Source organism: Microchirus variegatus (genome assembly GCF_963457635.1).
Source record: "Microchirus variegatus genome assembly, chromosome: 12".
NCBI lineage: Eukaryota > Metazoa > Chordata > Actinopteri > Pleuronectiformes > Soleidae > Microchirus > Microchirus variegatus.
Genome location: NC_139813.1, coordinates 26473991 through 26489966, shown reverse-complemented (window position 1 = coordinate 26489966; position 15976 = coordinate 26473991). Strand labels below are relative to the sequence as shown.

The following is a 15976-nucleotide window of genomic DNA, read 5'->3' as shown; positions in this document are numbered from 1 at the left end:
TTAGTCAAATTTTGGACCGACATTTTTTTTTCAAAAATTGGTCACTTTTTGGACGACATGGTATAGTAGGATGTACTACATAGTATAGTACGACGTTTTTATCAAATTTTGGACCAAATTTTTTTAATCAAAAACATTGTCCAATGTACTATACAGTATGATGTACTACATAGTATAGTATGACGTTTTGGTAACATTTTGGACTAAAAAAACAAATTCAAAAAAAATTATCAGATTTTGGACGACATAGTATGACGTTTTTGTTAAATTTTGGACCAACATTTTTTTATTCAAAAACATTGTCAGATTTGGGACGAAATAGTGTAGTATGACATTGAGGTCAACGACATCGTATAGTATGACGTTTTGGTCACATTTTGGACTAAAAAAAAATAATTTCAAATTGTCCTATTTTGGACGACATAGTATAGTATTACGGAGGTCGACGTCATAGTATAGTATGACGTTTTGGTCACATTTTGGGCTAAAAAAAAATATTTCAAAAAATTCATCAGATTTTGGACAACATAGTATAGTATGACGTTTTTGTCAAATTTTGGACCAACATTTTTTTAATCAAAAACATTGTCCAATGTTGCACGAAATACTATAGTATGCCGTTTAAGATACTTCACTCCCACGGCGTCATCATGAAGGCTTCATTCTGAAAAACACTCATACGTTCAGGCGATTGTACAGTTTTATTTTTTGAATCATATATTTATATGTACACACTGAGCCATTAACAGTCTGTCAAATAAAGGTTTAAGTACATATAAATGTTTTACTGTTATGTTGTTGGTTTTGTCCAAGTGTACAATGAATATTTGTCCCTTTTTTTCCACAGACATGCAAAATCTATATAAAGACTATATATACTATTATGTTTTCCCTTCAGGTTCCTTTGTGGCTCTTTGAGGCACCAGTCATCTTCTCTGGAGTGGACAGAATCATGTGTTTTTTTTTAATCTGTGCATCTACTTGGTCCTTTTCCACAAGTTTTGGAGAAATAAGCAGGTGACTCCTCATGTGGTAGATTAAGGCCCCTTTAAGGCCAAAGCATTTCATACAAACGTTGCAGGTGAAGGGCCTTTTGCCCGAGTGAGTTCTCACGTGGGCGTTCAGATTTGTGGACGTGTTGAAACTCTTGCCACAGGTACCGCAGGAGTACGGCTTCTCGCCCGTGTGAGTTCTCACGTGCTTCTTCAGGTCGTTGGAAGCGTAACACCGCTTGCCGCAGGTGCCGCAGCAGAACGGCTTCTCGCCCGTGTGTCGTCGTTTGTGGATGTTCAAATTACCTCGGCTCACGAAATCCTTGCCACACGTCTCGCACGAGAACGGCTTCTCGTTGGTGTGGCTCCTCAGGTGCACTTTCAATTGACTCATGAACTCAAAAGACTTCCCACAAGTGTCACACTGGTTTCTCTGTTTCACACGGCTCTTCTGTGGGTTTGAGGCCGTGGCTACGTGTTGCCAGGTCTGATCTCGTCTCTCAGCTACAGCAGAGAGGAGCTGGTGGTCAGCGTCTGGTTCTGGTTCCATGTGATCACTTTCCTCATCATCAGGAGTCAACATAAAGGTATCAGCCTCCTGCTTCAGTACGAGCTGCTCCTGCTCCTGACTGGTGCAGATTTCCTCCTCCTCCTCTTGAAGCCGCTGTAACTCTGGTTCCTCTTGGTCCAGACTGGGGTTCCTGTCCTGGTTCCAGAGCTGCTGCTCACTGAGAACCTCCTCTTTACACACATGTTGCAGCTGGACTCCTGGAGACGCAAAAAGAAACACAAGGAACGGATTACAATTGTGAATCGTTAAATCATCCTCAGATTGGAATTATGGACTAAGTTATGGACTCAAGTCGATGATTGACAACACTTCATCTGTAATTCCCTTGGTGGACTGTGGCTGTACTGCACGTGAGACGGCTTGAAAGGTCATTAAATATAAATAAATGTGTTTATAATTTTGTAATTATGTAAACTATAATTTGCTGTAATATATGTACAAAACATTTTAGAAATAGAATAAAACAAAGTCATGGTGTTTAAATGATGTTTAGGTAATAAACAATATTGCAATAATTAGACATTTTAGGTGTAAATAAGCAGCATCCATTTGTAAATGTTCATATAAATCGACAGATAACTACACACTTTGTGTGAAGCTTAAGTTTTCAGATATAACGTGGAACCCGGCTGTAATAAACACACACACGTGTTGAAAGATATTCAAATCCGGTGAAGTGGAGGTATTACTGCACTCTTAACGCAGTAAACATACGTGTTATCCTCGCCAATATCAATTCAAGATTAATATAAAGTGAGAATTCTAAAAATCTTTCATAAAAATAAATGAATTAAGATGTGGCCCTAAAACCTTTCCGTACTAAAACAGAGCTATGATAGGATTTCCATTACTTTTCCAACTCAAAGCTGTGCTTTCCACTGGGTTTTATTTTGAAAACCGGATGTTAATGTCCGTAGAAATCAACCCCAGTCATTGTGCATTTACATGCACACTAAAAAAAACGATTATTGGCAATAATCGGGTAACAGGACAAAACCGTTTAATACGGTGGCCCCGAGGTGCAAAACGCAAATCACAAAACACAACACAAATCAAAATTTTACAAATACCTCATACGGCGTCCATACGGCATAGTATGGTATTTCGCGCAACATTTGTAAAAAAAATTTGGTCCAAAATTTTGGTCCAAAATTTGACAAAAACGTCATACTATAATTGACAATTTTTTTGAAAAGGTTGCTTCGTCCAAAATTTGACAAAAAACGTCATTCGTCTTCCAAAATTTGACAAACACGGCATACTATATTATTTTGCACAAAATTGGACTCTTTTTTGGAGAAAAAAAAATTTGGTCCAAAATTTGACAAAAATGTCATACTATACTATGTCATCCCAAAATTGACAAATTTTTTGAAAAAGCTTTTTGGTCCAAAATTTGACAAAACATCATAGGTTGTCCAAAATTTGACAAACACGACTTAATATAGTATTTCGCGCAAAATGTGACTTTTTTTTGGAGAAAAAATGTGGTCCAAAATTTGACAAACACGTCATACTATACTATGTCGTCCTAAAATTGACAATTTTTTGAAAAGGTTTTGTTGGTCCAAAATTAGACAAAAACGTCTTACTATAGTATTTCACGCAAAATGTGACTATTTAAAAAAAAAAATGTGTTCCAAAATTTGATCATAACATCATACTTTACTATGTCGTCCCAAAATTTACAATTTTTTTAAAAAGTTTTTTGGTCCAAAATTTGCCAAAATTTGCCAAACACGGCATACTACTGTATTTCGTGCAACATTTGATGATTTTTTTTAAGAAAAAAAAATTTGGTCAAAAATTTGATTAAAACATCATACTGTACTATGTCATCCCGAAATTGACAATTTTTTTGAAAAAGTTTTTTCGTCCAAAATTTGACAAAAACGTCATACTATACTATTTTGCACAAAATTTGACTATTTTTTGGAGAGAAGAAAAATTTGGTCCAACATTTGACAACAATGTCATACTATACTATGTCGTCCCAAAATTTACAATTTTTTGAAAAAGTTTTTTGGTCCAAAATTTGACAAAACATCATAAGTCGACAAAATTGGACTATTTTTTGGAGAGAAAATTTTGTTCCAAAATTTGACAAAGACGTCATACTAAAATATTTCGCACAAACGCAAATCAAAAACCACAATAATAAAAGCACAAAACATTAACGAAAAACATTATTTCCCGCAATGGTCGTCCTTTTGAGTCAATATTTTTGTGTTTTTTTGATTTGTGTTTGCGTTTTTGATTTGTGTTTTGCACCTCAGGGCCACCGTAGTTTAAGGTGTATACGTGTCTTGAAGAAATCCGATTATTGACAGAAACCTAGGTGTGTTAAACAGGTTTTTCAAAAACCGATAATGATATCAGTTTATTCCGCTTACATGAGCAGTTGAATAATCACCACAAACTACAAAAAACGATAATAATCGTTTTTTTAGTCTGTGTGTAAACGCACTCATTGGATCCCCGTAAATGTCTTTGTGAGCAAAGTGTTGTTTTTGTTGGTTTGTTGTTGTTTTTACCCATCCGCTGTAGTTTGACGTCCGGTTTCCACGCGACCTCCAGCAGGCTGCGCTGCCGCTCCACCTCCTCCTCGAACTCCACCACGGTTTTCTCGAAGGCTCGGAAAATGTCCTCGGCGGCGGCGGTGAGTCGCTCGCTGATCAACTCTCTCAGATACGCGAGAGCAGACATCGCTGCTTTATTCACAGGACACCGACGTGTAAACACAGAGCTAACGGCGAGCTAACGGCGCTAGCTCCAGCTTCCGGCCTCGTTCCCGTCTTCTTCTGGTTCGTCTTTGAAGGGAGCAGGGCTGCCTCCTTGTGGCCTGGAGGATAGAACTGCAGCGTCAGTGACGTCAGATCTGATCATGGAATCATTTTTTCCTCCAAAATCTATTTAGGTTAAAACTATGGAAGCACATTTCCGCCAGAAAAGAAAAAGAAAGTGTTAAAAGTAGATTATATATATATGTTTATCATTTAGGATATATATAGGAGGATATATTATACATCCTCAAAGTAAATAAAAATTATGAGATCAAAAAAGTCGAAATCATGAGATCAAAAAAAGTAGAAATTATGAGATAAAATGTCATAATTATGAGATTAAAAAAGGTTGAAATTATGAGATTAAAAAGTCATAATTATGAGATAAAAAAAATTGAAATTATGAGATAAAACAAAGTAGAAATTATGAGTTAAAAGTTGAAATTATGAGAAGAAAAAAATTGAAATGATGAGATAAAAAGTCATAATTATGAGATTTTTATTATGTCGAAATTATGAGATAGAAAAAGTCATAATTATGAGATGAAAAAAGTAGAAATTATGAGATAAAAAAAGTAGAAATTATGAGGTAAAATGTCATAATTATGAGACTAACAAAGGTTGAAATTATGAGATTAAAAAGTCATAATTATGAGATTAAAAAAAGTAGAAATTATGATTTAAAAGTTAAAATTACGAGATGAAAAAAAATTAAAAGTATGAGCTAAAATGTCATAATTGTGACATTTAAAAAAGGTCGAAATTATGAGATAAAAAGTCATAATTATGAGATTTTTATTATGTCGAAATTATGAGATAGAAAAAGTCATAATTATGAGATTAAAAACAAGTCCAGATTGTGAGATTTATTCAATGAACAACACTTTGTTTCTAATTTTATTTATTTGTTTGTAAAATCAAAAAACACTTGTGATTTCTTTGGTGGAATGATAAACCGTTAGTTACAAGAAATAAAGGTTAGTACGCAAAAATGTCGACTGACAGAAAACCAAGGCAACGACTTTATACACAAAATACCATTAATTCTATATTAATAACATATTAATAAATAAATGGAAAAAGTCATTTTATACAGGGACAAAATCATAAGATTTTCAATGACAGGATGATAATTATACCATAAAACTTAAAAGTAGGGCTGAACAATTTTACATATAAATATGTAATTGCGATTGCATATGAACATATATATACATTTAAAATGACATTAATTTTGTGCAGAGCTGGGTTTGCCCACAGTCCCCATCATGCGATTTGAAAATTGCAGTTACATTTGGTGTCACATGATTAAGTTTTTCCCCAAACTTTGGAATGGGTTAGTAAGTGCACTTTTAAGCCTTTACTGCAACTATACGATGTCCCACAGATGCTGCAGGGGAACGGTTTTTCACCGCTGTGAGTTCTTTTGTGGGACATCAAGTTGCACTTTTGCGCAAAGCCGGCGTTACAAACGCTGCAAGTAAAGGGCTTCTCGCCCGTGTGGATTCTCATGTGTACAATCAATTTATCTTGACGCGCAAAGCACCTTTTACAAGTGTCGCAGAAAAAGGGCTTCTCCCCCGTGTGGGTCCTCATGTGTGCAATCAATGTGTCGTTACGCGCAAAGCCTCTGTGGCAAAATTCGCAGGAAAAGGGCCTGGCACCCGCTTTACTACATCTGTGGGCAATAAGTCCCTTTTCCCGTAAAAAAAACCTCCCACACGATTCACAACCATACGACTTAACGGCCGTGTGGATTTTTTGGTGAGCATGCGGCTTCTCACCCGTGTGTCTTTTCATGTGTCTCGCCAGTACATATTTGGTTCTCAAATCTCTGAAACATGCGTTGCAAGCAAACGGCTTCTCACCCGTGTGAGTTTTCATGTGGCTCACCAGTTCATATTTGGTTCTGAAATTGCTGGGACATGTGTTGCAAGCAAACGGCTTCTCTCCTGTGTGGAGTCTCAGGTGGGATTTCAACTGACACTTGAATGCAAATTTCCTGCCACAAGTGTCACATTTTAGAGACTTTTTCCATTTCTTCCCGGTCTGATCTCGACTCTCAGCTGCAGGAGAACACAGCTGCTGGTCAGAGGCTGATTCTGGCTCCATGTGATCACTTTCTTCAGGATCAGGACTCAACGCAACGGTGTCAGCGTCTTGGTCCAGACTGGAGTTCCTCTCATGGTCAGTGAGAACTTCCTCCTCCTCCATAGAGACACACTGCTGTGGAAGATCTGGAGACACAAAGAGACACAAGCACTACATTACACGTGTTATATACAGTATTTCATCTCGACATTTCAGATGGACTGTTCGAATAGTATGTAGCAGTTTGCTAGTTTGCAACTCCTGTCCCTGGCTGAGCTTTTCAGAGATTAAACAAAGGAAAGACAATAACGTAAACATCAATATAAAAGAGCTATTTCTGAATCTACCTAATGCACATGTGTCAAACTCAAGGCCCGCCACATCATTTTATGTGGCCCACGAGTGATTAATTGGTCTTAAAAATCTGTGTTAAAATAGGTATATTCTGCTTTAAGGCATGCATTGACCGTAAACTACATTTCCCGCCACTAGATGGCAGTGTATCATTGTATATACGTCATGTAACGAGTGAAATTGAGATTGAGACTCTGTGATCGCAGCAGAATGTGTTCACAAAAGCCACGACCAAAAACGATGAGGCAACAAAAGCGAGCTTTAGCGTGGCTGAAGAAATCACCCGTGCTTCAAAGTCTTTTCATGAGGGTGTGTTTTTGAAGCTGAAAGTGTGTGAGCAGGTCTGAGCCGACCAGATATTGACTTTTAAATATTTCAGTTTGTCAAGAAACACCACCGCGGACCGGGTTGCAGCTATAATGCATCATATTTGTAACTCGAATAAGTAATTTAGGGCATCTTTAAATCCGGCCCTTTGAGGGTAACCATTATGCTGACGTGGCCCTCAGTGAGAATGACTTTGACAGCCCCTGCTTTAGATCATTTGACAGTCGTCAAAGGTCAATCGGTGCCTTTGTCTCTCTGGTCTGGGACTGAAGTCTCTTCTAACAATGAACCTTTGTCTCTAACAGGATGCCGATGATTGAATTAAATCCGTCTGGAGCCTCTTCCATTCATCATTCTTTTATGATTGATAGTCGTCGTCGACTCCCTTTGTGTTCTAGAGACCGACTCTTGCAGCAGAAGAAAAAGGGCAGATCAGAGGCAACACTAAGTTGGACAATATTGGTACAACTTCTAATGTTCAGCGAGATATGATTTATATATATATATATATATATACACACACATTGTTTTACAGACCTGTGCACAGCTGAAGAGCCACCTCTTCCTCAGACCTGATGTGTTTTCCCGTCTGATCTCGACTCTCGGCTCCAGGAGAGACGAGCTCCACGTGATCGTGTGATTCTTCATCATCAAGAGTCAACGTGAAGGTGTCGTCGTCCTGCTTCAGTTCAAGCTGCTCCTGCTCGGTGAAGATTTCCTCCTCTTCCTCTTTAATCTGTAGAGACTCTGGTTCCTCTTGGTCCAGACTGGAGTTCCTCTGCTGGTTCCAGAGCTGCTGCTCACTGAGAACCTGCTGCTGCTCTGGAGACACAGGCAGAAAGACAAGAAGATTAGCTTTAGATTGGCCATTTATTGGTAAAGTGAGAAGACTAAAGTCACATTTGTTACTGCTTCAAGGACCCGAGTCAGGAAAAGACCCTTTATTCAAACACATTACCATTAAAGACCAGGAGATGGAGCAAGCGAGCTCCTTTAAGACCAGTCTCAGCAATTCTTCTTTCTGACATGTAAATGAAACATCACTGACAGCAGTTTACAAATCTATTGTCGTTGTAGGGGTTTAACTGCATGCACACACACACACACACACACACACACACACACACACAGGGTTTGGATAGGCCACAGCGTTATTGTAAGACATTTATTAACAAGACACACTCTTGAATTAAATATATAATATCAATTTTTTCACTTCAATACTAAGTAATCGGCCAGTGAATCTTAAACCAAGTCATGCAATGGTTACATTTAAAAGTAAAATAAATCAACAAGGCAACCTTGAGTGTCATGAAATATAATGCATTATTATTATTATTATAAATAACAAAAGTGGTAGTGCCCCCTCTTCTGCAGACAAACTGCCCTTTTATTTCTGCGCACCGCCCCTGCGCTGTTCTCTCCAAACGGTCCATCTTTATGACGATGATGGAGTACAGTCGCGATAAAGTGCAGGTGATCTGCGCAGATCTGAGTAAAACATGGTGACAGACTCTGAAGATCAGAGCGCACTTTTCATCGTTTTTACTCCGTGGTCTCAGTATTTATGAAGAAGACGCTTTAACGCTGTTATTAAGGGATTAACAGATGAGCTGATGTCTTTACTGTGCCGCACGCAGCCAAGTTTCACTTTTGCGCAGAGACTTTCCAGCGTTTAACAGGTGTTGTTCCAAAGTTTACTCGCTGTGTTTCGACCGCCGAATTATCGGTACATCCCTAAATATAACATCTTTATTGACAAGAACAATGTAACAGTAATAATGACGCACTCATAGTGTGACTTGGGTTTCAATCGGCACCTGGACAAGCGTGCGCTGCGCCGATTACATGGGGAAGCATGCGCTCTTGTTCCGTATAAAAAAATCTATTTCTGGCGGCCCGCGCTGGGGGGAAACCCTGCAAACTCTATCCAAACTGTCTCCACCTCTCCATCAAACACCCACATTATGAGTGGAACCTGAGGGGTTTATATCGCTGTCACAACTCGCGGCAAAATCCGAACCACTTCCCGAAGCAGTCACGTGGTACAGTCGGGCAGCGAAGCTTCGGACGTCATCATTTTCAGCTCCTCCATAAATGAAGCAAGCGTCGACACGCGCAACGCGGAAACGCCCCCTCCCCTACTCGGCACACGCTTCGAAGCCTCGATGCAGAACGTCACATCACCACACACACACACATTCTTGTACTTGCTGCATACTGAGGACCAGCATTTCCACTTTATAAATCAACACAATTACAAATATATACTTCATGAATGACATTTACAAAGAACTACTTTTTTTTTTTTTTGGTCCAAAATTTTACAAAAACGTCACACAATACTATGTCGTCCAAAATTTGGAAACAAAAATTAGGCCCAAAATTTTTCGTCCAAAGTTTTACACAAAAAACGTCATATTATACTTTGTCGTCCAAAATTTGAAAAAATCTTTGACAAAAAATGTTAAGTCCAAAATTTGACTATGTCGTCCAAAATTTGGGGAAAAAATTGGACCCAACATTTTTTGTTTTGGTCCAAAATTTGACAAAAACGTCATACTATGTCATCCAAAATTAAAAGAAAAAAAATTTTTTTGGTCCAAAATTTTTTTTTTTTTTTTGACAAATTGAGTATAGCATGTTATAGCAACCTAAGGAAGTGATTTCAATGAATACAAAGTGAGGACCGGCCAAAATGTCCTCACTCCGTAAAAATTACCTCACTTTGTTGGTTAAAAACCCTCACTGGTCCTCAGTATGCCGCAAGTACAAGTACAAGAACACACACACACACACACACACACAGTAAAGTAACACCGTGAAAGTAGAGTTAGCTTGAACTCACCGATCCGCCGTAACTTGACGTCGGGTTTCCACACGATCTCCAGCAGTTGGCGCTGACGCTTCACTTCCTCCTCGTACGCGGCGAGCGACTTCTCCATCAGCCGGAAGATGTCGTCGCCAGCCGCGTTCAGCCGCTGTCGGATCAACCGTCTCAGATACGGGAGCGAAGAAGACATCGCCGCTGCGTTCGCAACCGGAAGATTTCACCGCGACACCGAGAGAAAACGCCGGCGAGCTGCCGAAACACGCGAGCAAAGACACGGAGCTAACGCTGCTAGCCTTAGCCGAGCGTTGGGTGTGTTTACTTCCGCTGGGAGTTACAGTTGTGAATTCCGGAAGAGCGAGCGAGTCAGACGTTATCACTTCCGCTTTTAGTTTAGTACTTTTTCTTCTTTTTTCCTTTTTAACTAGTTATAAAGCTAATAATAATAATAATAATAATAATGATAATAATAAGTCATTGTATTTATAAAGCACTTTACACTTAAATAAATACATCTCAAAGTGCTACAAAGACAGGTAAAAGGTACATATAATTTATTAACAATTTATTTTCACTTTCCACGTTTTAAGTTGCTGTAAAATATGTGCAATAGATTTTAAGAAACATTAATAAGTAATAAAACAAAGCCATGGCGTTTAAATTTTTTTTTATTTTTTTTATTCAGTACTCAACATATTTTTTACACATACAAAATATGGACACAATTAATCTACAGACCCTGAAGATTCATTAGAGCACAGTCACTGAGTTGTGAAACCTTTATTATATTTGTGAAAAAGACAGATCACTGTTTTTTTTCAGCATACAGACCACATTAGACCAGGTCCACATCAAAGACTACTGTACCTAGACTTCTCAAATCTGGACTAGATTATCCTACAGAGGCTAAACATTCATTATAACACAGAAAATGTGTATATGAACTTCCATGTTTATCTTCATATTGAAATGAATATATATATATATATATATACATATGCAATCGACAGTCCAGAGTTTCTAAATAGTTTTTCTATTGTATTATTTTACTACTAAATAATGTTCAATTCAAATGACTACAGTACATCTAATAATAATAATAATAATAATTGATTTTTTATTTTTTTTGTTTCCCACTGAGCTGCAGTTCCACACACAGACCAGGAGGTGGCGTTAATAAACCAAGTTAAAGCTGAAATAATGGGATATAATATAATAATAATATAGTGTATAAAAATGGCATAATACTTGTGACAAAAACTTCATATTAGCAAGAAATAAAAAAAAAAACACTAAAAACTTGATTAATAAAATCTAAAGACACAGATGATACCAAAACATTGGTTCCGATACTTGTACCAATATGAATCGAGTCCCTTATTCAAATGCAAAATCTTGCAAAATCGTGGCAAATAGAACACATTGAAGTTTACAGAGGACTCTCATGTTGAACTTTGTGAGAACACAATCGTCTGAATGAACTTTGAACACAAACCAGAACTGAATGAACAGGTCTGGATGTTTAGCCAAGGTTGACTTTTTGGGAAACCACATGCAGAAAAAAAAAACATCACTGTTTTCGTGTTCCTCATATGCATTTGCCTTGAAGCCAAAATATTTCCTAATTGCACTTCAGACGCCCTCTTTTTCTAGGAGTTGTGGCTTCTGTGTTGAAGCTGCTGCTGCTGCCCTTCGCTCTCCGCACTGATCTGCCCCATAACAGGCTTCTTTTCAGTGTGAGTCTTTTGATGGAGCATCAACGACTTTTTATGTCGATAAAACTTACCACATGTTTCACAACAAAATGGCCTCTCGTCTGTGTGAACAATACGGTGGAGTTCCAAGTCAGATGCACGTGAAAAGCATTTCTTACAAATGTTGCAAAAGTAGGGCTTCTCACCTGTGTGAGTTCTTGTGTGCACCTCCAAACGTTGTTTGTTCCGAAAGCACTTTCGACATGTTTTACAGGAAAACGGCTTTGCACCCGTGTGATTCTTCATGTGAGGGATCAAGCCACTCAGATTGGTAAAGCGTTTCTGACAAACGTCGCAAACGTAGGGCTTCTCACCTGTGTGAGTTCTCATGTGGCATACCAGAGGCGTGCGTTGCCGAAAGCACTTTCCACACTTTTCACAAGCATGCGGCTTCTCGCCTGTGTGAATTCTCATGTGGGATACCAAGGGCGCACGCTGTCGAAAGCTCTTTCCACACATTTCACAAGAAAACGGCATCTCATCTGTGTGAATTCTCACGTGTGTAACCAGGATACTTTTGAGCTTAAAGCATTTCTTACAAATGTTGCACATATGGGGTCTTTTACCTGCAATCTTTCTCATGTTTCCTGTCTGATCTTGACTCTCAGCTACAGCAGAGAGGAGCTGGTGGTCAGTGTCTGGTTCTGGTTCCATGAGATCACTTTCTTCATTATCAGGAGTCAACATAAAGGTATCAGCCTCCTGCTCAGGCTGCTCCTCACTGGTGCAGGTTTCCTTCTGGTCCTCTTGGTCCAGACTGGAGTTCCTCTTCTGGTTACAGAGCTGCTGCTCACTGAGAACCTCCTCCTCCTCCTCCTGAAGAACATCTTTCAGTGGCAGCTCTGTAGACACAAAAAGAAAACAGATTAATCTGGAGGGAAAGACAACACAGTGTCATCAGTCCAATATGAGTCACATTCACTTGTCAGTGTTAAGTAAGAACATTGAGATTTCACAGACCTGTCTGCTGTAACTTTACTTCAGGTTTCCAAAGCATCTTCATCACAATGCGCTGACGATCCTTCTCTTCTTTGGACTCAACGATAGTAATTTCTCCACGTTTGTTTCCTGTCTGATCTTGACTCTCAGCTACAGCAGAGAGGAGCTGGTGGTCAGTGTCTGCTTCTGGTTCCATGTGATCACTTTCTTCATTATCAGGAGTCAACATAAAGGTATCAGCCTCCTGCTTCAGTTCAAGCTGCTCCTGCTCCTGACTGCTGCAGATTTCCTCCTCTTCCTCTTTAATCTGTAGAGACTCTGGTTCCTCTATAACCAGTGTTATCTCCTCCTCCTCCTGAAGAGCATCTTTCAGTGGACGCTCTGCAGACACAAAGTTAGGACATTAATAAGAAGAGTTAAGCCTCATGTCTCATGCCGGGACTCTGGAGAACCAGGACAAATGAGTAGAACAATGGTTTGGTTTTGAACAGATTAGACTGTGGCTCTGAAGCGGAGATCAAAGAGGTCAACGTTCTGCTTCGGCCTGCAGGCGTCTGTGTGTCAGCTTAATTACAGGGCATCGTAAAACATGTCAGTTATAATGACTTGATTAATGGTCCAGACCCCGGAAAGGCTCACACAGCAACTTTAGAGGGGGGTCTAAACATTAGGGCTGTGCCAAAAAAAATAAAATTCACAGAATATTTCTCATTAACTATGATTCAGAGTCGATTTTTACAAAGAGGCACTTTTATTTTTGTTACTTTGTTTACTCGGCTAATGTGTAATGTTGCTTTTGTGCAACAGTTACAACGATTCCATCTAAGCATGGATTTCAAAAGGTAATAAATCTGAAAAAGACATTTTAATTTGTCGTTCTGTCTGGAGACGATCGTCCTTTTCACAGCGATAACTGAAGCAGAAATCATTATGAATCAAATCAATTTTGCATGATAAAATAAACGCCAACTTTTTGTCACATTTAGCAAAAAAAACCAACAACATAAAAATCATGTTCGTTTTGACCAGATTTACGGCAATATTTATGAATGTTGTGACATTTACTTCTCTTGTGAAAATATAATTTAAATGTTAAATAATAAATATAAATATTAAATATAAATGTTAAATGTATCACGATAGTGTATGTTCAAGTTTATTTCCCCCCCTTGGCTGGTTTTAATTTGTTATTTGTTATTTGTTCAAACACAGCCTGACCTCCTCGAGCTTTTATTTTGGTACATTCGGTTACTGGTGTGAATTTGCATATTAGCTAAATATTTAGTTTCAAACGAAAGATTTATATTTAACATTTAGATTTAACATTTAAATGTATATTTAACATTGAACATTACTTATTCAGATTACACATTAAAATTATATGTTCACATGAGGAGTAAATATCACAAATATTGCCGTAAATCTGGTCAAAACTAACATTAAAAAAATCACGTTTCTTATATATGTTTGTTTTGCCAAATGTGGTAAAAAGGTTCATGTTTAATTTAGCATGCAACTTTACAATCGGTGCCCCATATATTACAGTGCACTGTAAACATATTTGTTGTGTTAATGTGTCTAAAAAATACACTTCAACAACAAAACAACACCGAGCACTTTTGCATCAGAAAGTTCTTTATAAATAAAGTTTGATATTATTTTGTAAAAGCGGAAGTTTATGTTTTTTAAAGCCTCCGAGTCTATGGAGAGAGAAATGGCCCAAATAAACAAAGAGTGAATTTTAGAACAAAACGCTCTCAGGCGAAAATGACGTAAAAACATCATCACAGACCTGTCCTCTGGTTTACACTCATCTTCATCTTCGTGTTTTTCTTCGTCTTCAGCTGCAGCAGCGACTCGTTCTCGGAGAAAATCTCTGAAACACTGAAGCGGAGAAATCTCTCTGCTTGGTTCACACCCGGAACATTTGACCTGTGACACACGAACACATCAAACGTCTTTGTTCCCCCGGTTTGTTTCTGCGCATGTGCGAAGTGACGCTGCTTTGAAAGAGCACAAAACACACGTTGGTTATTTACTATAATTAACTAATACCAAGAAAATATATATATACATACATACAGGGCCGGCCCAAGCCTCCGTGGGGCCCTCAGCAAAATTGTGATTTTGGGGCCCTCTGTTACGGCCAAAAATATTGATTATTGATCATTAACACACCTACTATACTTAAGGTATTCTACTTATTCTGCTCTGTCATGAATACACTTTAAAACTAAATGTGAGAACTTTTTGTTCTGACACCAGATTTACAAACTTAGAGAAAAATCTTTCAATTTGGCAAACTCAACAACTCCCCCTACTGGCGACAGAGAATCAATACATAAAACCAAACGGTTTATACATAAAATATTAAGATATTAAGGTCTGAAAATGTAACAATGTGAACAATCTCTGGATGGGAATCAAAATACACTCCTGTAAAAAAAAACAACAGCATTAAATAAAATAAACAAATAAATATCAAACAAATACTTAATAACAATAATGTAAATCCACAGAGGCACCCGGAACAAGGTCATAAAAATGGTTTATAAATAAAATATAAAGTTAAATAATCACATCTGACAACTATTTAAACACTGTTAAAAAGCTTTGGTAAGAAATGGGGAAAAATTCTAAATAAACTACAGCAATCCAAACTTTTTTGTGTGTTTTTTTACTCTTGGGGGCCCTCTAGTGGCGACAGGGCCCTAAGCAGTGGCTTAGTGGTTTTTTTTGTGCCAAACTTTTCTGAAACTTGTAAATGAAATGACAGCGGTGAAAAATTTCTTATTGTTCAGCGTTTTGGCAAAAAGGTTTTAAGCAAAAGTCGTCAAGGTCGGCGGCTCTTATTTGAAAGCCAGGTCAAACGGAAGCGGCGCTTTTTAACCCTGGAACCATGTCGCTCATTCAAAACACCATCACGAACGCCGGGTGATTCTTACCCGAGATAATAAATACAAATACTTGTCATCAAAATATATGAAAATATATCAAAACATGACACGTGTGAGTAGTGTTCTTTTATTTTAAACTGTGTCATGTCTAACAAAAGAAAAGAAAAGCATCACGAGGGAACCATAAAAAATACTCCAAAATTACTGGAAAATTAGGTATTTGGAAAAAAAATATATATATATATATATATATATATAAAAGAATAATAATAATGAAGACGAACCACCCATTCCCAGAACATGCACAGTATGCTAGCTAGGTAATGTAGCTTCAAGCTAAAAAAAAATGAGTTAGCTAACCAACCCACAATGGTGTTCTAGGGTGTGGCCAAGTGCACGCAAAAGAGTCGGACACTTCAAGTTCCAAAGCAAAAGGCA

At 38.0% G+C, this 15976-nt stretch overlaps 1 protein-coding gene across 1 annotated transcript; it reads right to left on the bottom strand.

Moving 5' to 3' along the window:
- Window positions 1–894: 894 nt before the first annotated feature.
- LOC310934849 (uncharacterized protein) lies at window positions 895–4269 on the bottom strand (the record flags this gene model as incomplete). The annotated part of the gene is made up of 2 exons (XM_083898648.1): window positions 895–1760; window positions 4098–4269. The coding sequence occupies 2 exons, from the start codon at window positions 4267–4269 to the stop codon at window positions 895–897; spliced, it is 1038 nt and encodes a 345-aa protein (XP_083754774.1).
- Window positions 4270–15976: the final 11707 nt, after the last annotated feature.